This window comes from Quercus suber, unplaced genomic scaffold (genome assembly GCF_002906115.3).
Source record: "Quercus suber isolate HL8 unplaced genomic scaffold, Cork oak 2.0 scaffold_173, whole genome shotgun sequence".
NCBI classification, from domain to species: domain Eukaryota; kingdom Viridiplantae; phylum Streptophyta; class Magnoliopsida; order Fagales; family Fagaceae; genus Quercus; species Quercus suber.
In genome coordinates, this window is record NW_027069633.1 from 3922 (window position 1) to 26066 (window position 22145).

At 32.6% G+C, this 22145-nt stretch overlaps 1 protein-coding gene and 2 non-coding genes across 4 annotated transcripts; 2 read left to right on the forward strand and 1 right to left on the reverse strand.

The window, feature by feature from the left end:
• The first annotated feature begins 11280 nt into the window (after window positions 1-11280).
• LOC111993807 (small nucleolar RNA Z199) lies at window positions 11281-11360 on the forward strand. The gene has a single exon (XR_002881009.1). It is a non-coding gene; the product is annotated as a small nucleolar RNA Z199 (small nucleolar RNA).
• Window positions 11361-11699: 339 nt separating this feature from the next.
• LOC111993808 (small nucleolar RNA R64/Z200 family) lies at window positions 11700-11791 on the forward strand. The gene has a single exon (XR_002881011.1). It is a non-coding gene; the product is annotated as a small nucleolar RNA R64/Z200 family (small nucleolar RNA).
• Window positions 11792-12585: 794 nt separating this feature from the next.
• LOC111993803 (uncharacterized) lies at window positions 12586-19745 on the reverse strand. Of its 2 annotated transcripts, XM_024025629.2 has the most exons (8): window positions 19537-19745; window positions 19257-19276; window positions 18079-18415; window positions 17899-17992; window positions 17406-17527; window positions 17095-17244; window positions 13452-13550; window positions 12586-12946 (listed from the first exon to the last, which is right to left on the reverse strand). In XM_024025629.2, the coding sequence occupies exons 3-8, from the start codon at window positions 18397-18399 to the stop codon at window positions 12905-12907; spliced, it is 828 nt and encodes a 275-aa protein (XP_023881397.1). In that variant the 5' UTR covers window positions 18400-18415; window positions 19257-19276; window positions 19537-19745; the 3' UTR covers window positions 12586-12904. The 2 variants fall into 2 exon arrangements, with proteins under 2 accessions (XP_023881397.1, XP_023881396.1); XM_024025628.2 differs by lacking the exon at window positions 19257-19276 and having other exon boundaries at window positions 19537-19743.
• Window positions 19746-22145: the final 2400 nt, after the last annotated feature.

Sequence of the window (22145 nt, forward strand, 5' to 3'; positions counted from 1 at the left end):
AAAATAATACTAATAAAAGTTGGGTTTTACTAACGTATGTTCTTATAAAAAAATAAAAAATAACTAAAATAGATTATTAATATATACTCTAATGGTATACATTAACCAAATCCATCAAAATTTAAAACATAAAAATCCATATGTACAAACAATAAGAATACATAACAATTAATAGTAATTACATTATCTACTTTTATTTCCTACAGTAATTTCAGCAGTACTTACCTTGATGAGTTGACAAGTGAATCGAGCATGTCACACTTGTCAGCACTTGAAACACGGATAGAAGTTCATCTGTATTTAAAATTTAAAAATCTATTCTTCTTCTTCTTCTTATTAACCAGAAACAGTAAATTAGATTCATATCACATTTACGTTAAGTGTCAGCAGACAAAGCTTTTTACCATTTCAGATTTTCTGAATTCTGCCTAGACGACCAATGGCTAAGACGTATGGACCTCCATATGTGATAACTAAAAGTTGTATTATTTTCAATTCTGAACTTGATAATGTGAAAAAGGAAGATAGCAATTTAGTTATACTACTTTCCTCATTTCCAATAAATTTCTTGGTGCCAAAAAAGAAAAGCGGCATGAATAAATAGAATCCATAAAATAGACTAAAAGATTCCCAGGTACGGGCACCTTGAGTTGTTTGTTTCTAGTGCACTTTTAAACGCATAATGCAGCATGCAAAAAATGCCCATAATCTATTACTATTTTTCTTTTAAACAAATAGATCTCCTAGACCACATTATGAACAAAACACCCACAATCCAAAATAATAAATTTCTCTAGTTTGCAATCCAGCAATCAAAAGTGAACTAACAATAGCGAACATAGTTGTTGTTTTGGGGGAAAATGGAACAAACCTAGCCAAATTAGTGTGATTTGGCATCAAATTCAATGTTTTCAGACCCGGACCATTTATTAAACCCTAAAAGGGAGAGGTTCAAGGTTTTTAAGGTCGAAACGAGGTCGAACCGTCGTCATAATTAATTAAAGCCTAAATATATATATTAAATTTATAAACTAGCAAAATTGACTAATATATCTATATATGTAAGGGAAATTTAATGATTTTCAAGCGTATATTTAATAATTAAATAAGAAATTTAATAAAATAAAATAATAACCATGAAAACATTAAAATTTATGATTAATTTTTAAAGTAAAGTTGAATATCTTTGAAGGATTTTAATTATAATTTTTTTTATTTCTTGTAAGAGATGGATAATTTAATTAAGTAGAATAAAATTGTGTTAAGTTGTTTTTATTAAAAAAAAAAATTTTAAAAATTGCTAAGGGGTTGGACTGCACGATTCTTGCCACCGATTCTACATGAACCGTGTGATCCAACCTCGGTTTTAGGAGTTCACGGAATTGCCACATATGCCCGATTCTCTATGCTTAAAAAACCGAATTTCAATCCGGTTCTCGGTTTTCACAGTCCAACCTCCCAATCTGATCTGGATCTGAAAACCTTAATCAAATCCTTGCCTAATTTTCAAATCAACATGGAAAGCAAGCAAATGAGGAATGGCATCAAGCAGAGGTTGAGGAAGAGGTTAGAGTGGTAGGTGAATGCAAGATCATATACATGTGGGGGGTTGGAATTATATCATAGAATAAACAAGTTTAATACAACAAATATTATCTCAAGTATATTTTATCTAGAATGCACATTAACAAGAACAAATATATATATATATATATAGAGAGAGAGAGAGAGAGAGAGAGAGAGAGAGAGAGAGAGAGAGAGAGAGAGAGAGAGGAACAATCTTACAGTGCTATAAAATCATGCTGTGAAAGTGTTATCCTTAAAGGTTGATTCGTGCTACCAACAATAAAATTCGGACTGACTGGTTCTCTTGGCCAAACAACCCTTTAGAATTAGGCTATAAAGTCAACATTCGTGATGGACGCACTTCCACTCATGAAGGTTCAAGAATAACCCTTTATTTCATTTTCTTAAAAAAAAATATAAATTCTTGAAAAATATGTGGGAGAAAAAGATATTACAAATAATATATTTTGAAATAGGGCAAAACTTAGGTACAATACTTAAGTATTGTTCCTTAAATTTCTCCTTTTAAGATTCAACCATATGGTTGTATTTAACTAAAAATACACTTCTATCCCATGAGAAAAAAGTCATGTGACTGAGTGTTAAAATGAGAACTTATGAAACATCACCTAAATATTGTACTTAAATTTTATCATTTGAAATATAGAGTAATAAAATAGTCTTATAAGAAGGGGTGTGATGATGAATATTATATAGGCTCTTCATGACAATAATAAGTCTATAGTTATTGGTTAATAATGACTCATAAAAGACCAACGATTATATTATCCATTATTGTCCAACGGCTATTTTTCTTATAATTGCTCAACGACTATTATAATCATAAATTCTCAACAACTAAAAAATAAATAATAATAAAAATGTTTGGAACACACACTTACACCGACATGGATTACCTTAGTTCTCTGAAAGCCTTGCAATGGGTGTTGTCCCAAATAGCTAGTGCCTCCCACGACCAAACTCTCTTGCTACTACTCATATCTCTAATAACTCTCTCCATGGAAATGTTGGGGTTGTTTTTTAGGACATTCCGGGCTTTTGCCCTTAATTTTTTTTTTTTTTATTTAGCAATTTGCCCCTATTTCGAAACTATATAGGGATATGCTCCTGTTTTGATACTCGATTACCTTAAAATCGAGTTTCAATGAAATACTCGATTCATAGAAAATCGAGTTATGCCCGATCAAACTTTAAAAAAAAAAAAAAAAAAAATGCATGGAACTCGAGTTTCAGGAAATCAAGTTCCATGCAAAAAAAAATTTATAAGTGTGATCGCTCCATATTCAAGGAGACCTATAGTGGTGTTTTTAATCCATATGGTGAAGTTTTTAATCCCTATAGCGGCGTTTTTCTGTAAAAAAAAATTTTATAAGTCTGATTGCCCCATATACTAGGTTAAGGAGCCCTATAGTGGCGTTTTTGAGCCATATAGTGACATTTTTAAGCCCTATAACGGTGTTTTTCTGCAAAAAAAAATTTATAAGTTTGATTACCCCACATACCAGGTTTAGGGAGCCCTGTAGTGGCGTTTTTGAGCCCTATAGTGACGTTTTTAAGCCCTATAACGGCGTTTTCCTGCAAATTTTTTTTTTTTTTATAAGTCTGATTGCCCCATATGAAGTTTAGGAAGCCCTATAGTGGCGTTTTTAAGCACTATAGTGGTGTTTTAAAACTCGATTTCTGTAAAATCGAGTTCCATGCATTTTTTTTTTTTTTAAGTTTGATCGGGTGTACTCGATTTTCTACGAATCGAGTATTTAATTAAGACTCGATTTTAAGGTAATCAAGTATCGGAACAGGAGCATATCCCTATATATTTTTGAAATAGGGGTAAATTGCTAAATAAAAAAAATAAAAGGGCAAAAGCCCAGAATGTCCTTGGTTTTTTTAGCTTTTTTTATGCAATTGGAAGACAATGATTGGTTCTTTGATAATTGGAATGGGACGGGCTTCTTTCTTTTTACAAATTTTTCTATTTTGGTTTGGGGAAACTTCTATTGTCAATGTCAGTCAGAGGCCTGTCATTGCCAGAGTTTCTCACATTGCCTGAAAGTAAGGAAATGTTACAGTGGGTTTGGGAAAATAGGGAACAGAATTATGGGCGGCAAACTGGCAATTGGCTAAGGAGAAACTCATAGGTTAGGTTAGTTGGGTATCAACTACCAAAGCAGATAAGTGTCACTTCCGATTTTGGATTTGGGTTTTTCTTAATTTTGTGGTTGAAAAAAAAAAAAAGATTAAAAGAAGATACATATATTTAAAGACCATTTAAAGTTTGGATTTGGGTTGTTCTGAATTTTGTTTTAGAAAAAACAACAACATATCTATTCAATTTTTTTGTTTTTTTTTTTAAGCCCAAATATGTTTATTTTTATTTTATGTTTATTTATTTTTTATTTTTTAAGCACATATATATTCGGTTTTTTATTATTATTTTAGAATCTAGCCCATAAAGGGTAAAATAAATTACTATTTTGGTTCTTAATGTCTACATCAAGTATCAATTTGATTTTAATAGTCCACAACCTTTTGATATTATATTAAAACAGTCCCTATAGTTAATTAGTGGATGAAAAATATGAGCATGACTAACAGTGAATTGCCACGTTACCTTTATTTATATTAAAAAATGTTAAGTCTTTTGTTATTGCATAAAAGATCTAAATTCAATTCCCACCCACACAAAGCACTAATTGGTGTCTTTTGACCTAATAATAAAGAGTAATTAATATAGAACAGATGCCATAAGTTTGAAATACTATTATATCTATTAAAAAAAGTAACAAACAAAAAAATCTTATTCCATCTAAATCTAAGATACTGAATTTGGATCTCAAATCCCTAAATCTTGACACACACAAAATAAAGGGGGAGAAATTGTTTAATTATTATCGAAAACATGTTATCAGTTGAATCTAAATTCAATAATACAAATTACTCTTCATTTAACCAGCCACAATAGGAGACCATGAACAAGCAACAAAAAATCTAAAATAAATAAAAATAAATTGAACCAAAATTTTAAAGTGTAAGCTACAAAAAATATGTAATACAAATTAACAAAACCACGTGTTTCACAAGTGATCAGGTAATGAAAACTTATAAATATTCTAGTAATAATGGGTAGTAGGGGTGTGCATGGGTTGGGATGGGTGGGTGGAGGGCAATATTTAAAACCAACCTACCAATTACGGGTTGGAAAAATTCCAATCCGTCACCGACCCACCAATCTATAAATCTAGTGGGTCAATTGAAAATCCTAACAGTTTCAACTTGGCTGGTTGAGCCGGTTGGCAAATTCAATTGGCTTGAATTATTTTTAGAGTGACTAAATGAAATTATTTCAATTAAATTGGATAATAGTTTGCTCCCTCTAATAAAAAAAGGAAAGAAAATTTTGTCATTTTCATTAAAAATAATTACAAATACTACATTATTTTTTTATTAGAATGATTGAAATTTTATTATACAAAAAAGAAAAACTTCTCAAAATTTGAAATTAGACATGTACAAAGAGAAAAAATAATAACAAAATATTGGAGAACGCAGCTAGAGTTTGTTAGGTAAGAGAAATGTGAAAATGAAAAAATAAAAAGAAAGAGAAGGAGATGAGAGAAATAAAGTGGCAGCGTATATGAGGTAGATTTTTGCAACATGACAAAGTGTGTGTGTGTGTGTGTGTGTATGGGCAGGTTGGGTTATGGTAGATTAGAAAGATCTCATCCCGTTATTCAACTTGACTCACTAAATTATCTATCTAACTCATCCAAGTCGGCCTGCATGAGTTGGGTTGGGTTGGGTTGGGTCGGTGTGGGTTGGTAGGTTAGGCGTCTTTTTTGCATAGCCCTAATGGGTAATGGATTTCTCAACCAAAAACAACATTGGAAGAAAATTTATACACATCAATGTTGGAGCTATCTCATTAAGATTAGTAAAATACATTCAAACTCACCCAAGACCCAACCTCTCTTCTTTCATCTCGAAGAGAGAGGACGGGGAGGGAAATAAGGACCCATGATCCAACCTCACTCCATTGTCATTTCTACTTAAAAATAAACTTCTATCTAGTGGCGATTCTAGGAATTTTTTCCAGGATGTTCCTTAAGAATGATAAATTACACAATCTAATAAAAAAAAAATCATATATTGACGCCAACAACAACCAAAAAACACGCATATTCATATTTGAATGAAAATTTTCTAAGTTAAAGTTAACACAAATCCGTTTAAAAGATAAAGAAGAATCTTACACAAAAAATTAGTCTTAGGTACGTGATTTCTTTATCAAATATTTGTCAATAATAACTAGCAAAAGAATAAACAATAAATTATAAGTTCATTTAAAATATTAATAAAATTATTAATTATTTTTGTTTAATTATTTCATTATTTTTTTTAATAACCACTGGCAATCTAACACACACCTCACTGTTTAGTTGGCTTTGCACAAGGTAAAGAATATAAATACACTGCATCATCCGCCTGACTCAACCCACTGCCTAACATAGTTTATTTTTTATTTTTTTTATTTTTGTCTTTTAATAATTTGTTGTTCTGGTCTGGGTGTTGCTTTTAAGTGGACCAAGACCACTACCTCAATCCAATGCCACGGCCCCATCCTCACCAGTCAAGAGACAATAGCCAATCAATAGTCAACACAAATACACAATTACATATTTACATATATACACTTACACAAAAAGCCAACTTAGCCAAAAGAAAACCACAGAAAAGCCTAGTCTAAGACTCTGCTTGGTAGGAGGGAATGGAATGGAATAGAAATGAATAAAAAGAATAATTTTAGAATATTCTTCCTTTCTTTTGTTTGGGAGTTTTAAAGGAGGGAATGGAAAGTCCCTTGTTTGGGAGTTTAAGTGGGAGGGAATGGAATGGGTAGGAAGGAACACCCATTCCTCTCTATTCCCTTAAAACCTCAAATTTTCATTCCCCTCGAAATTGGAAGGAATGGGAGGGAATGAAATTAGATTTAATGATTTTTTTACTAAAACTCCCAAAATACCCTTATATATTTAACCATTTATTTTAAAATAGGGGTCTAATAGTAATATTGTCGTAAAATGATTCCATTCCATTCCCTCTATGTTGCTCCCAAACAGGATTACTTACATTCCATTCATTTTCATTCCTTTCCATTCCTTTTTTTTAAAACATCCAATCATGGTTACTTAATTCCATTCAATTCCATTCTTTTCCATTCCTTTCCCTTACTTAAATACATTTCATTCCATTCTATTCCCTTATAATCATCTCATTCCATTCCATTCCATTCCCTTATGAACTCCCAAGCGGAGCCTAAGTCAAAGCAAAGAAAAAGAGAGATTTCAAAAGACAAAAAAATAGTCACAAGGCAGACTGATGTAGGATACAATTTACTATTTAATTATTGTAATTTATTATTTTTGGTATTTTTATGTAAAAAACGTTATTTTAGGTTTAGGTGATTTATTTCCTTGTTTTTAGGTGCGTTTAATGCTTTTTAGGTCAAATTTGATTCCTGTTATGATTAGGTATCAATTAGGAGTTATTTTAGATTATATTTTACTGTCAGTCAAGTTTTAAGGAGCCCTTAAATAGGCCCTTAAGTCTGTAAACGTTTTTCATAGACTATTATCAATAAACACAGACATTTTGTCAATTTTCTCTTCTGGTGGATTCCAGTTTTATCTCCTTGTGGATTCAGGGAAACCCCTCGTGGATTCGAGGTTTACTACCAGAAACTGACAGTTTAGTTTCTGTTTCATCAAGAGAGCATCGTGTGTGCTTCTCTTCAGGCTTCCGCGACATCAGTTGGTATCAGAGCCTTGACTTACCCTGGTCTGATTGCTAACCAGCGAAACGGTAACCACCACCACAACAACGACGAACAACTTAGCGAGTATTACGTGACGTACAACAAGCACTCACAAATATCTATGCTAGGATGGCGCCGTTGAAGAATGGAAACAATAGGGATAACTGCAGCGGAGACATAACTCACGAGCAACCTATTGGTAAGCAAATTTCATATAGACCTTATAAGAAAATTGCAAGTTTTAATGGTTATTTTTTAAAAGAAGATTTTCTTGATTGGTTACTTGATCTAGAGGATTTATTTGACTATGAGAATATTTGTTATGAGAGAAAAGTTGGACTTGCTTTGTATAAACTTAGTAAGTATGCCTTATGTTGGTGGGAACAAGTACAATCTGATAGAATCCGACAAGGTAAAGAAAAAATTCAATCATGGCCAAGGATGAAAAAGATGCTTGCTATCAAATTTTATCCTTTAGATTGTGAAGAAATCTTGTCGTATACAATACAAGATTATTATTGGCCAAGGAGTTCATACTTGAATTATGTTGAAGAGCCAAATATTCCACCATTAAAGGAAGAATTACATGTTAAAGAAAATATTGTTCTTGAAGAATATAGAGACGTCAAAGAAGAGAATATCGAGATTTTTGAGGAAATTAATGAAGGCCTTATTATAGAAAAAGAACCTAAAATCAAGATTGTGGAGGAGATTAATGAAGACCCTATTATAGAGAAAGATCTTGAGGTTGAGATAGTAGAGACCATTAAAGAAGAAATTATAGAGGAAGTTGTCAACAATCTCGATGAAATCAAATTAGATGATTGCAACATTCAAACTCCTATTATTTTATTGGGAGACATCGAAACAAAGTTTATTGATTTTATTGGGGTGGAAAGATTTGATTTGATTATTGACTCTTATTTGGTGAATATTGTCAATTACATGAAGATCAAGGGAGAAGAAGTTCAAGTTGCCCAATTAATGACTTTCAAGTTTGGCAAGAAGACAAAGAAGATGAAGTATTCAACGTATTTGTTCTCTTGGCATGGGAGATTCCAGATTTCAAAGATGAACTCGAGGACGAGTTTGTTTCAAGTGGAGGGGTCTGATGTAGGACACAATTTACTATTTAATTATTGTAATTTATTATTTTTGGTATTTTTATGTAAAAAAACGTTATTTTAGGTTTAGGTGATTTATTTCCTTGTTTTTAGGTGCATTTAATGCTTTTTAGGTCAAATTTGATTCCTGTTATGGTTAGGTATCAATTAGGAGTTATTTTAGATTATATTTTACTGTCAGTCAAGTTTTAAGGAGCCTTAAATAGGCCCTTAAGTCTGTAAACGTTTTTCATAGACTATTATCAATAAACAGACATTTTGTCAATTTTCTCTTCTGGTGGATTCCAGTTTTATCTCCTTGTGGATTCAGGGAAACCCTCGTGGATTCGAGGTTTACTACAGAAACTGACAGTTTAGTTTCTGTTTTATCAAGAGAGCATCGTGTGTGCTTCTCTTCAGGCTTCCGCGACATCACAAACTATGAGAGAGAGAGAGAGAGAGAGAGAGAACACCGCTCAGTTAGAGGCTCAGAGCAGAGATGAAATAAAGAAAAAGAGAGAGAACTGAAATACTTTGATGTTGCCTGAGGTTCTTATGCCGATCTCGCCGTTGACTGCTCTGGGTGTGGCTGTTGCAGCGTTGCTAAGTCGCTTTTGCAGAGGAGTAGAGAACCTGAGGTTCTTAAATGAGAGAAACCCATGCTCTAGTTTCTTTAGGTTAGGTTGTAATTGGGTTTTAGGTTTTTTTTTTTTTTTTTTTTTTAAGAATCCGTGGGTTTGCTGTTGGTTTGCTTTGCTTTATTATTTATTTATTTTTACATTGGGTTTGTAATCTGTTGTTTAGGATTGGTGTTGGCCTTTTTTTTTTTTTTTCTTTCCTTTGGTGGGCTTACACTGTTATAAATTTTTTTTTTTTCTTTTAGATTTTAGTTCAAAATTTTTATTTGGGATTTTTTTTTTTTTTTTTTTGCTTGGAAGTAGGACAAACAATTTTTTTCTTTTCTTTTTAAGGAGTCTTTTGGCTAAATATTGCTAAAATTAAAACATATTTGCGTTATAGGTACTGTTTGAAGTTATTTGTGGAAATGAGGAGAGAGATTGAATTTCAGCAACACTGTTGCCGAAATTCAACAAAAAGTAGGAGAGAGAATGAGAAAAAGAAGGAAAGAGAAAAGCCCAATGTCAGGAACAGTAAATCTTGAATTTCGGCAACAGTGTTGCCGAAATTCATCTGCCCAAATTTCCTACGCTGCCCGGATGTATGAGAAGTGCAATAATGAGTGGGTGCCAAAAAAAAAAAAAAAGTAATTGTGGCAATGGTATTGCCGAAAATGGTAGGGGAAAAAAAAAGTGAATGCGGAAGAATTAAAGAAAAATATATAAAGTGTTACGTACATAATATTTTTACAATATTTTCACAATAAATCACAGGTAACTGGTTATTATTAATTCAAATTTAAATTTAACATTGAGATTACTATTTTAATCCAACAATAACAATAAGTAATAACCTGACACTTAGAATTTATTGTAAAAATATTGTAAAAATTGTGTACACTTCATTTCTAAAAAAAACAAAAAAAAAAAAAATTCAATTGTGGCAATGGTATTTCCGAAATACCATTGCCACATTTTTGAAAAAAAAAAAAAAAAAAAACCCCAATTGTGGCAATGGTATTTCGGCAATACCATTGCCACAATTGAATTTTTTTTTTTTTTAAGAAATGAAGTGCACACAATTTTTACAATATTTTTACAACAAATTCTAAGTGTCAGGTTATTACTTATTATTATTGTTGGATTAAAATAGTAATCTCAATGTAAAATTTAAATTTGAATTAATAATAACCAGTTACCTGTGATTTGTTGTGAAATATTGTAAAAATATTGTGTACGTAACACTTTATATATTTTTCTTTAATTCTTCCGCATTCACTTTTTTTTTTCCCCTACCATTTTCAACAATACCATTGCCACAATTACCATTTTTTTTTGCACCCACTCATTATTGCACTTCTCACACGTCCGGGCAGCGTAGGAAATTTAGGCAGATGAATTTCGGCAACACTGTTGCCGAAATTCAAGATTTACTGTTTCTGACATTAGGCTTTTCTGTTTCCTCCTTTTTCTCATTCTCTCTCCTACTTTTTGTTGAATTTCGGCAACACTGTTGCTGAAATTCAATCTCTCTCCTCATTTCCACAAATAACTTCAAACAGTACCTATAACGCAAATATGTTTTAATTTTGGCAATATTTAGCCAAAAGACTCCTTTTTAAGGGTGTTTCTAATTTTGGTTGAGGATGTTCTTAATTTTTTTTTTTTAAGGTAAACAAATAAATTTTTTTAATTATTATATATATATATATATTTTTTTTTTTCAGGTCAGGGTGTTTTCGGAAACACTCTGGCCTAAACATGGCGTCACCACTGCTTCTATCTCCCGAGGAAAAATTTAAGAGGAAAATTTAAGAAATAATGTCTAAGTTATTCTACCTAAGTTTTTTTTTTTTTTTTTTAACATAGAGGGCTTTTTATGGGCCAGGTCGACTCAAATGGGATGGTCTGAACTCAAGACGAAATGTTGGAAGCCCAAACCTGCACTAATGCAAACTATTAAAGCCCAGTTTAATCCAACGATCTAGGGCAACCCCCTCGCTCTCAGCAGCGCCTATAAATTAGCTCTAAACTTCACTTTCTTCTTCAACATCTCTCTCTCTCTCTCTCTCTCTCCTCTTTAGGGTTTTGTTAGATGTACTGATAATTGTGAATAATAGCGTAATACTGACTACGTTTATTGGCTTATGGGAACGAAGTGAAATCAGATGAGGATAGAAATAACTGCAACAAAATGATCGATTAGTTTCGTGATTACTTGTATTTAAGTCTCTGATGATTCCTTTTCGTTCCACACTCTCTATTTTTTTCTTTTTAATATTTAAATATTTTTTTTTTGGTTCAGAATTGGTAGTTCAATGACGAGATATGATGAGAAAAATATTGGTCCGTGTTTCTGATTAACCGTGACCGACAAACCCATTTAGCACACTCTCTGATCTCTCTACAAGAACCCGCTTATTTCTGATATGTTTTTTCGTTTTAGATTTTTAGTGCTTCTATTATTGTTTTTAACCCAGACCTTTGTGATAAGCACATGGTTTTTAAGGAATCAAATTTGGACCTTTATGAAATACTCCAAGACAGATAATTTGGTGTGTTTGATTTTGGTTTGGTTTTGAGTTGCTGTGATGAATCATGAAACTATCACATGTCAGACTTCAGAGATCTTAAAAGGTCTATGAGATAATATTCATGTTTCTGAGCAGATTCTATATAACTGCTGTCTCTGTTGTCCTGTCTATGTGAAGCTAACTTACCATAGTTGCAACTTATTGACTTTTTGTGTTGTCTGATTCAGTTGACAATGGCTTTCTTTCTCCCTTATAATAAGCAACATAAGAACCCAGAAGTCCATGGCCATAATGGCTCGGAACCAATCCTGTTACTTCTGAATTAAGGTATCTAAGAAGTACATTTGAGTAAAAGAGTTTCAACCAATGTTGTCCACTCTTGAATCAATTTTTGGTGGATGGAAATTGAATTTCAGATTCCTTACACAATTACCAGTTCAGCTAACTGGAAACCCACCATTTGAGTTGATTTTGTTATTTGAAACTTATTGAAAGTTTTGGTCTTGTACCTACTGGAAGAGGTTGAATTAGGAATTACAGTTGCTACCTTCAGTTACGTAGTTGCTCATACCACTCTCAAAGGGTAATCTCCTCAATAATCAAATCAAGCTTCAATCCTAACACCAACATCCCATTCCATATGCCCAAGTAATCAGACATACGAAGATTTTGTTTACAGTCAATCAGTCTGGCATGAAAATAAGTAAATTACCTCATAAACAAGTTTTCAGAATTTTTTTATTTGATCTAAAAAAATTGTCATATTCTTTCCATTTTGTGTTTGGATTTAGACTCGTAAGTTGTAAGGACTTCAACCTAGCGCAGTCTTAACTTAATTTCCCGTTGGGATTTTTCAGACCAGATCCATCATTCCAGCGGCTAGAGAATTGATTGATGCACTTGGAAGTTGGAAGGAAAAGTTAGATATCAGATGAGAATCATATGAATTATCTCTGCAATATTAAACCCAAATAACAAAACAAAATATCCAAAAAAATTGTTCAGGAAAGTAAAAGCTCAATGGCTGAGGTTCAAAACAAAAATCTTTCTCAGAATTCCTATTGTAAATCTATACACATATGGTAAGAAACGACACAACTGGATTGGTGATTATCTGATTATAATATAGTATATCCCTAAGCTTGTAGTTACAGATGTAGTAACAGCTAACGAGATTCGCTTCCTTCTCCAGTTTGCTGATTGCCAAAATTTGGGATATGCAAAGTAAGGATACTTGACAATTCAACGGCCTTAAGGGGAGGCATGAGACTTCTCAATAAGCAACTCGATTTTCTGGTCATGGAGTTAAGAAAGATGAAGTAAGTACATGCTGGGAATTATGTAAACCAACAAAGAATTATTCAAAGCGGAAAAAAAAAGTGTGTATGTATATATATATATATATATATAGAGAGAGAGAGAGAGAGAGGGAGGGAGTGACTTTTAAGACCCCCAGTACATACATACATATCTAAACAGTTACTGAACTTGGTACAAATTAGAGAGATTGCTTGTGCACAATGTTCCAAAAGATGGAAGTTTGTGTCTGAAAACAAGATGAAATGGTGACATTTTTCTTCTGTATGGGATTTAAAATGGGGATAACATATAGTTGAGCACCGTGCATTCAAGATTGATAATTTATTATGAGGCAGCATCCCATAATAGATTATCCCTTTGGAATGCATCTTAATGTAAGTTCACATTTGATGTAAGGCCTATTTCTGAGTTCCAAAAACTGGTCCCCATTATGCAGAGAGAAAGAGCAAAGTGACTTGAACGGAGAAAGGTATTTTACCTTTACTGATTTATTGACTTCTTCAAGTTTATTTAGCAGCAGTTCCCCAGTAAGTATGCCTCTGCGTTCCATTGAGGCATGGTGTGGTGAAGCTGTCATCTGAAAAAGAGTATTTTTTTTTAGTTAGTGGCATAAAGTGTAGTTTTCTAGAATGTATGAATCTGCATAAAAACAAAAAACTCAGTGGATAGAAAATAGTGTCTTCAACATAGCATTCATGACAGAAAAATTACAAGAAATAAAAGAATGAAAAAACCCACAAACAAGCAACAGTATTGCGATGTGATATTAGTGTGCCTCTATTTTAATTGATGACTGATAGAGAAGAAAGATTAAAAAAACAAGGTAATTTAACCATTATCTTGCAGATTCAGCTGAATAGTGGCAGAACCATTTTGATGCTTAGGGTTAGGCCAACAAATCTAAGAGTTGGTCCTCAAAAATTTGAGCTAGTCCATCCCTCTCCTCCCACCTCAAAAGAATAAGTTTTTAGATTTTATAGATTTATAGCTGTAATGGACTTTCAGGCTGTCCTAGTGGCCCCCAAAAAATAAAAGAGTTTTCAGATTTTATATATTTATAGCTGCAATTGACTTTCAATTGCAAGAATTGACTTTTATGTGCATGTGCGTGTGTTCAACTCCTTCAAGTAAAAAATATCTAGCTTCAACCCGTAGATTAAATTTTTTTTTTTTTTTTTTTTTTTTGGGATAACTAATAATATGCTTTTATCAAAAAAGACCACTCCATGAACAAGATGAACATGGAGAAGCCAAAAGAATTACAAAGAATCAAAAATTATGTACACAAGCTTAGAGACTCTTTGAATTCAGCTATGGCACAGGACCAATCCAGCAAAGATCTACTAAACAAATCTAGCACTTGGTAGTATGCTTCACATCCTCAAAAATATACCAATCACATTCTCTCCACAATATCCACATCAAATATAAGGGGACGATATTCCAGATATTTGAAGACTGCTTACAGACCCAATTCCTCTGGCCAGATAGAAGATCAATGACCTTTCCTAGTAATACCCAATCAATTCCAAAAGAATTGAAAACAAAACTCTACAACTCCCACACAACAGAACAATGAAAAAAAGAAGATAAACTATCTCTCCACTACAACGGCACAGACAACACCAGCATACCAACGAATAACCTCTCTTGTTTTGTTTTATCATTTTTTTTCTTTGGACAAAACCTTTTTGAAAAATCACCCAAGCTACCAAGAAGTCACAAATTCGATAAGTTACTGAGAAACTAGAATAAGGTAATGATATGATTCTTGTTTTACCATTTCTGTTATTTGGTCTCCAAGCAATTTAATAATATATATTAAATGCCAACTAAATATATGAGCACAGCTACACTCAATAATTCGTTTCTCAGGAACCAAAGATAGGGGAAAATTTTCTACTTTCAAAACTGCCAGTCTTATCTTTTCTTTGATTCAACGACTACAAACTAAGTCCACATCTATAGACCGAATGAAACACAAACTCAGCCCAGAAACAAACATTCCAAAAGCTTGCATGAAATTTTCTTTTAACCCATTCTTACCACACCCCTTTTCTTATGCATAGCATTTCTGATTTGAAACTAACCTTCCCTAGTTCAGAAGGTTAGTTTTAATCTCCTGGACTCAAACCAATCACTCCCTATTCATTACTATTGAGACTTCAGACATGTCTCAGAAGTCAGATATGGAACAGGATGTTTATGGGACACCCCAACCAGCATGCATACTATGATTCAAAGAATCCAAGAGGGAATAAGCCAAGAACTCTCACCCATCACCACTGAAATTTCTATGAAGTTGATAAAAGAGTGAAACACCTCAATATGATCATATAATGTAGAATAAACAGATCCTGTGCTACTAAATCTTTAGAATATATTTTTTTTTTTACAAGTATAATAATACATTTCAATTGTAACGTATGAAAATTAGATCTAAAAATAAAACCGAGCCCCTAACAGAAAAATAAATAAATATATATATATATATATATTGGGCTCGGCGATCTGCTTTCAATACAATTTTCGAAGGCATAAATCTTTAGAACATAATAGCTGACTAGAAACAAAATTTTCAAATGTCCACCATATGAGCAAGGAAATTCCATCAAAACCCTCATATAGGATTAAAAACTGCTTCCTCAGATCCTCAAGCACTCAATACCAGACTCTTTTACGATAAACATCGGTTCTGCTTCTGCACCAATCTTGATGCAACCATGGAAAATTAATTTGTGACTACTTTGCAAATTAGTTTATTCAAGATTTATTTTATTGGACCCACATGTGAAGTCCAATTGTAGTAAAAGTCATGGGCTTTAAAAAGTTCAGATGTATCCTAGGGTTAAAACCTTTTTTTTAATTTGGGTTTTTATTTAACAGTTATGGCCAATTTTGTATTTAGGCGTAAAACTTTAATTTCAACAATTTTGTAGACTAAAGAATATTTTGGTAATTTTGTTGAGCCTAGAATAACTTATTAGATCCTAAGTATCTTAGGTTTTCTTTCTTTGGGTCTAGATTAGTCTTTTATTAGTTATTATTATCTTATTATGTTTTTTGTTTACTACTATTAGGAGTTCTCCTGGATTACCTAATACACATTTCTAGCGAGTGGAATCGTGTATCCTTGGTTTACTACCTACGATGGGTCCAAAGGGACCTACCTTGGTGAGGTTACATGTCTTAAATTTTTTTTTTTAGTTTACTAGTCAAACTAAGAGTTCTAATATTTTACTAATACAAGAAAAACTATTTATATTTGTGTTCAATGTACTTAAAAGAATAAAAGGAGTTGATTTTGTTTTGAGTTTTTTTTTTTTTGATAAATTGATATTTGTTTTGAGTATTGAAACATGTTGGCCTTATTATTCGTCCCTCCCTGTCTCTCTCTCTCTCTCTCACTCGCTCGTGCATGGTTTGCACTACTGTTCATGCACACAATTCACAGTTTGTGGGCAGATTTGGTTTCCGTTTCTTCTTACCTCTTTTCAACCCCATAACAAATCTTTCTCTTCTCTACAAACAATATTTATTCTTGAACCCTAATCCTAACCCTTGTAAAAATTTTTAAACCTAGATCCATAAATCCTCCTAAACCTCAACCCACCACAAGCACTGTAGACAAATTCTCCAATTTGTCATACATCACATATAATCCCAACTACCAAAGCACACATTCAGGGATCAACCATGATAGCTCCATTCTCCAACCAGCATGGGAGAAGGAAAAGAACTAATAATGAAAATGAGCTTCTCTGAGAGACCTTATAAAGTTTCATGCCCCCCATCTTGCAAGGTGATTTCAACCAATTTAAATCAGCTCAGGCTGACGTTGATTATGAACCGACCAAAACCTGAGTATCACGCTAGTCCAATAAAATTTTAAAGCAGTTGTGCTGTTACAAGCATTATTTGTAGCATTCAAGAGTGTTAAGAGTTTTGGTAGCACTGCAGTCATCAGACCAAGAATTATTGAGTTGAAATACCTTAAGTTTCTTTTCTTTTGCCTTCTCTGAAGAGGGGGGGATTGGATGTTGATTTTACCTCTAAGCGATTTTAAAAAGTGAGGAAAAATGAAAATGATAATCTATGATCTGCAAGAGTTTAATAATTACCTTCCAATTTTTGGATGGAGATCTCAAAACAGCTGGTCCCTCAGACAAAGAACCCATATGACCCATGTGTTCCCCTTCAACAGTTAGAACCATAGGCTTCCAACCTCTACCAACATCTTGTATAACCTTTGAAGCTTCTGTTACAATTACCTGCAAGACATGCAATTCATTTAAGTTTTTTATCTATTAACTGTGCCCTTTTTAATAATGTGATACTAAACATCTGCAACCCATGAAACAGTGAATGTGAAGAATAGACTAGCAAAAGTCCAATGGATAACAAACTAAAAAGAAAAAAAATCTTAAGCTACCTTTCTCAGAAGTCCAGGATTAGAAACCCCTTGAACCTGTAGTTCATCCACAGGTGCAGCTTTTCCCTGGGCTATACTTTCAACTCTAAAGGTATGGATTCCATATACTGATTGCAAGCAACCTATTGAGAATAGAATGTTAAAACCCCATAACCCTCTTTCCAAATGAAGCATTTATTATAGAAAATATATATTGCACACCCAACAGACAAAAGAACCAAATCCATATGAGCTCATATGATCAAGAGATTTATGCAGATGCCAATGATGAAAATGCAATTTTTTTAAAGGAAGAAAATTAGAGAATGGGTTAGTAAATAGTAAATCTCTCTCTCTCTCTCTCTCTCTCTCTCCTTAAGTACCTATCCTATCAGAAACTCTGCATGGGTACAGAACCAATAATAACAGAGAAGAACAGTATATGAATGTGATCTGAAATCGTTATTTTAGTAATCATATTACAGAAAGCATCAGAAAAGGCTTGCACTGGTACCTTGTTCAATAATGATATCAATTACCATGGAAAGTGGAACATGCTTCTCGATTGTCACAGTGCCCCGAAAAGGTATATAAGAAGGCCTCGAGACCTTCATAGAGAGGAATGAAAAAATTACATCTACACTAATTTTTTCTTTAAAAAATAACAAGAGATCGATCCAAACAATTTGCATACCTTGTAGACTATCTCACTAGGTGTAACATACAGTTTGCGTGAGGAAATATCCTTCTGAAGCACATATCTCCTAATGGGCAGATATAGCAGCATAATGATGCCCACTCCCCAAGCTAAGACCAGCATCAGCGATATAGAAAGCCATATAACAGTTTCATACTTAACACTATTTCTTGCAAGTTCTTCAAAGGAAGCAAAGTACAGTATCTGTTCAGAACAATCTGCAGCTTCATCATAATATAACTCGGATTCAGGATCACTAAGTAGATGATCCTTTGATGACCTCCGTTCTGATAGACCATCCGTATGACCCATCAACATTTCTTCCAGCTCAAAACTAGATATTAAGAGACATAAAAATTCATTACTAAAACCAACAATAGTAATAATACCATAACCAATGCAACATTTTAACCAACAAAGCAAATGATCAGTCCAATCAGTTGCTTATTCAAAATATTTTGCCGAGAAATCAAGCTATCACATTACTAAATGCTAGCATATCAAGATTCGGAACGAGATTTAAAGGCCCTACAATAATCAAATGCACCCACAAGTGACATATAAAACTGGATTCACAAGTTCTTTTGTTCACTCTTGGACCATAACTGCTCTCAGACAATATTATTAGTGAGAGTGAAAGAGGTTGTATTTTAAGACATTTTGGTAATACACTGCATAATATCATATCACCATTTAAAATCCAGAAAGAATCAGGCCATATTTGAGTGACTCGAGCCCTCATATTCTCTTCATACCACCCACATTCGCTCTTGAACCGTGAAATTAAGAATGAATATTAAAACAGAAAACAAAAACCTGAATGTTAATATTTTGGATTTTGGCTAAGCTGAAGTGATTTAAATTCATAAGCATAGCAGACATAACATGAAATGCATCCTAATGCTTATCAAACAGTACATTACAAATTTGAGCAATCTTCCCACCAGGTCTACAAAAACGTCAGAAGCTTCCCTCTTGTTTTCATAAATTACACTATGCCCCCTGATAGAGATGAGACTGATCTTTATTTTTTTCCCCCCTGATTTTCGTTGTCATCTAAGAATACTTTGGATGAGATTTTTTATTTTTTATTTTTAAATTGTCACAGTTAGTAATGGCACATAGGTGATCTTAAGTCTTAACCCTATTAATATTACACTTGAGTGATTTCGCACCTTAGCGCTCCGTTTGGTTCCTGAGAAAATGAAAGAAATTAAGGTGAAACAAGATCTATATTGATAGCTTCGAGTACCAACAGGCAGCTCAACTATCTTTCACACTTTCCTTTTTCTTCGGTTTTTCTCAGGAACCAAACAGAATGTGAACTTTCAATCGACTTTATAAAAAGAAAAAAGTCTTATGTTACAAAAATTCGAAACAGATCAACAGGCAACTAATACCGAGCAAGCAGAATTTAAAATAGAGAGAGAGAGAGAGAAATGGTTAGAATTTTACCTGGAATAATGGCTACGAATATCAGAAATATGGTTCGTTGGGGGTATTCTACTATTCTTCTTTCGGTAATTTGATGAGGAAAATTGGAAGCTGGATTTAAAGTAATGTACCAGTCCAATGGCTCAGGCTCAGGCTCAGGCTCAGGGATAGGGATTATTTTTCTAGTCTTAAAATAATGATTTTAGATTTTAGATCAGCTCAGGCTCGGTGGATCGCTATTCACTAGTAGTACTCTACTCACTGCAGCTACCCTTTACGCTAAAAACGGCAATTGGGCACGCGAGCAAAATGTGAAAAACACAAAAAATAGAAGTGACAATTCACCATAATTAAATTATAGTCATTTTTGCCAACTACCTTAATAGCTCAATCGGCACATGTTAGCGTTTCTATGAAAAACATCTAGAGTTTAAATTCTTTCGCACTCAACTATAGAATTATACAAATAAAATAAAAAAATTTAACTATTCTTAATATACGGTATTCATATGATTAATACTCTTTTATTAATCCCAGTCCTTTCTTTATGAATATAAGCAAAATCTATTGCTAATTCATGTAATGTTTGAGAAATATATATATATACCAAAATCTAAATTGCACCTTTTAAGTTTAGGTAAATTGTTGTTTTTATACCTAAAAATTACTTTAAAAAAAATTTAATCCCTAGACTTTAATATTGTTAAGTTAATCCTTTCTTCCATTACAGTCTATACAATTCTTGTCAAGTTAATTTAACTGCTGAACTTACTAAAACCCACAATGAAACTTAAAAAATAAAAGTGACAAATCACCATAATTAAATTATAGTCATTTTTGCTAAGGGCCTTAATAGCTCAATTGGCACATGTTGGTGTTTCTAAGGAAAACATCAAAAGTTCAAATTCTTTCGCACCCAACTATAGAATTATACAAATAAAATAAAAAAATTAACTATTCTTAATATACGGTATCCATATGATTAATACTCTTTTATTAATCTCAGTCCTTTCTTTATGAATATAAACAAAATCTATTGCTAATTCATGTAATGTTTGAGAAATATATATATACCAAAATCTAAATTGCACCTTTTAAGTTTAGGTAAATTGTTGTTTTTATACCTAAAATTTACTTTTTAAAAAAAATTAATCCCTAGACTTTAATATTATCAAGTTAATCCTTTCTTCCATTACAATCTATACAATTCTTGTCAAGTACTGTAAACCAATTTTGTATCACATATGTGAATAGTGACAAATTTTATGAACGAAGGTAGCCGTGAAGACCTTTGGAAATTGAGGCCCAAGCTATGAAGGTTGGGGTTTGATTTGCTTGGGATGTTGGTATAAGGGAAGTGATCCTCGAATGTGAATCCAAGATCGTGTCTGGTGCTCTCTTGGTTTATGCACATCACCTATGATTATCTCATATCTTAGCTAGGTATATCATCAATTCCAGGATTTTAGAGTAGCTCAAGTATTCCATGTGAGGTGTCAAGGTAATAAGCCAGCACATATTGTACACGCCAAGGGTGCACAAGCCGCGAGTGCACAGTGATTATACACGCTTAAATTCCTACCATGTGATTCTTCATAAGTATAATAAAATTATCTCAAAAACTTTTTTATTTTTATTTTTTATATACAATATAGAAATCCTACTCTAGTCTAATATATGTATATGTGTGTGAAGCTCTCTTTTGGAGACTTGAACCTTGACCTTTGCGTCTCACATCTCACAAACGCTTATACTTGTGGAATGATCATCACATCAAGGGTGCGCAAGTCGCTAGTGCGCAGTGATTATACGCACTTAAATTCATACCATGTGATTTTTCATAAGTATAATAAAATTATTTTTACAAAACTTTGTGTTAGGTAAAACTATATCGCTAAAGTTTCAAGGTTTAAAATACTAGTCCAATCAAAATTTTGTTGTTGAAAGTTAAAAAAAAAAAAAAAAAAACTAAATTGACTTTTGTTATTTTAATTTTCTATCATAATTTTTTACTATTATGGTTAATTATAGTGATACTATTGGTCAATTTCTTTTTTGTCTTTTTGGGTTTATCACAAGGAGGATAGAATTAGATAAAACAATAAAAATATATGTTGCATTTATTATTTAAGTGATGCTATTGGACCTTTTTTTTTTTGGTTTATCATATGGAGGATAGCATTAGATAAAACAATGAATAAAAAACGAAAATATTACATTTTATTAAGTGATGCTACAATGAAAAAAGAAAAAGAGAATATTGCATTTTATTATTTAAAATATATAAAGGAGCATTAATATATATATATATATATTGTTTGTCAAACTTACAAAAAAAAAAAAAAAAAAAAAAAAAAAAACCTATTCACCAACTTAAACATTTCAAGGTCAATTGAGCACCTCTTGCATGTAACCACAAATTCTTCATAACCATAAGGATAAGGTTCATCATGGTTCCAATGTCCCATTCTAGCTTTTTGGAAACCTTGAAAGTTTGGACTTTGATACATGGTGGTTCCAGCAGCAAGTAGTCGAAGTATTCTTCAGCATATTAGAAGCCTATGCTTCCCATGCTAATTTGCCACCGACAACAATTCTTTCGAAGGGAAACCTAATTTGGATTTCTTTGT

Coding starts and splice junctions, on each gene's coding strand:
- LOC111993803 (XM_024025629.2), bottom strand. CDS start 18,399: ATGTTGATGGGTCATACGGATGGTCTATCAGAACGGAGGTCATCAAAG. Junction 13,551..17,094: donor CTCCATCCAAAAATTGGAAG/GTAATTATTAAA, acceptor ACTCTTTTTCAG/ATGACAGCTTCACCACACCA. Junction 12,947..13,451: donor AAGTCAATAAATCAGTAAAG/GTAAAATACCTT, acceptor CTCCATGACCAG/AAAATCGAGTTGCTTATTGA.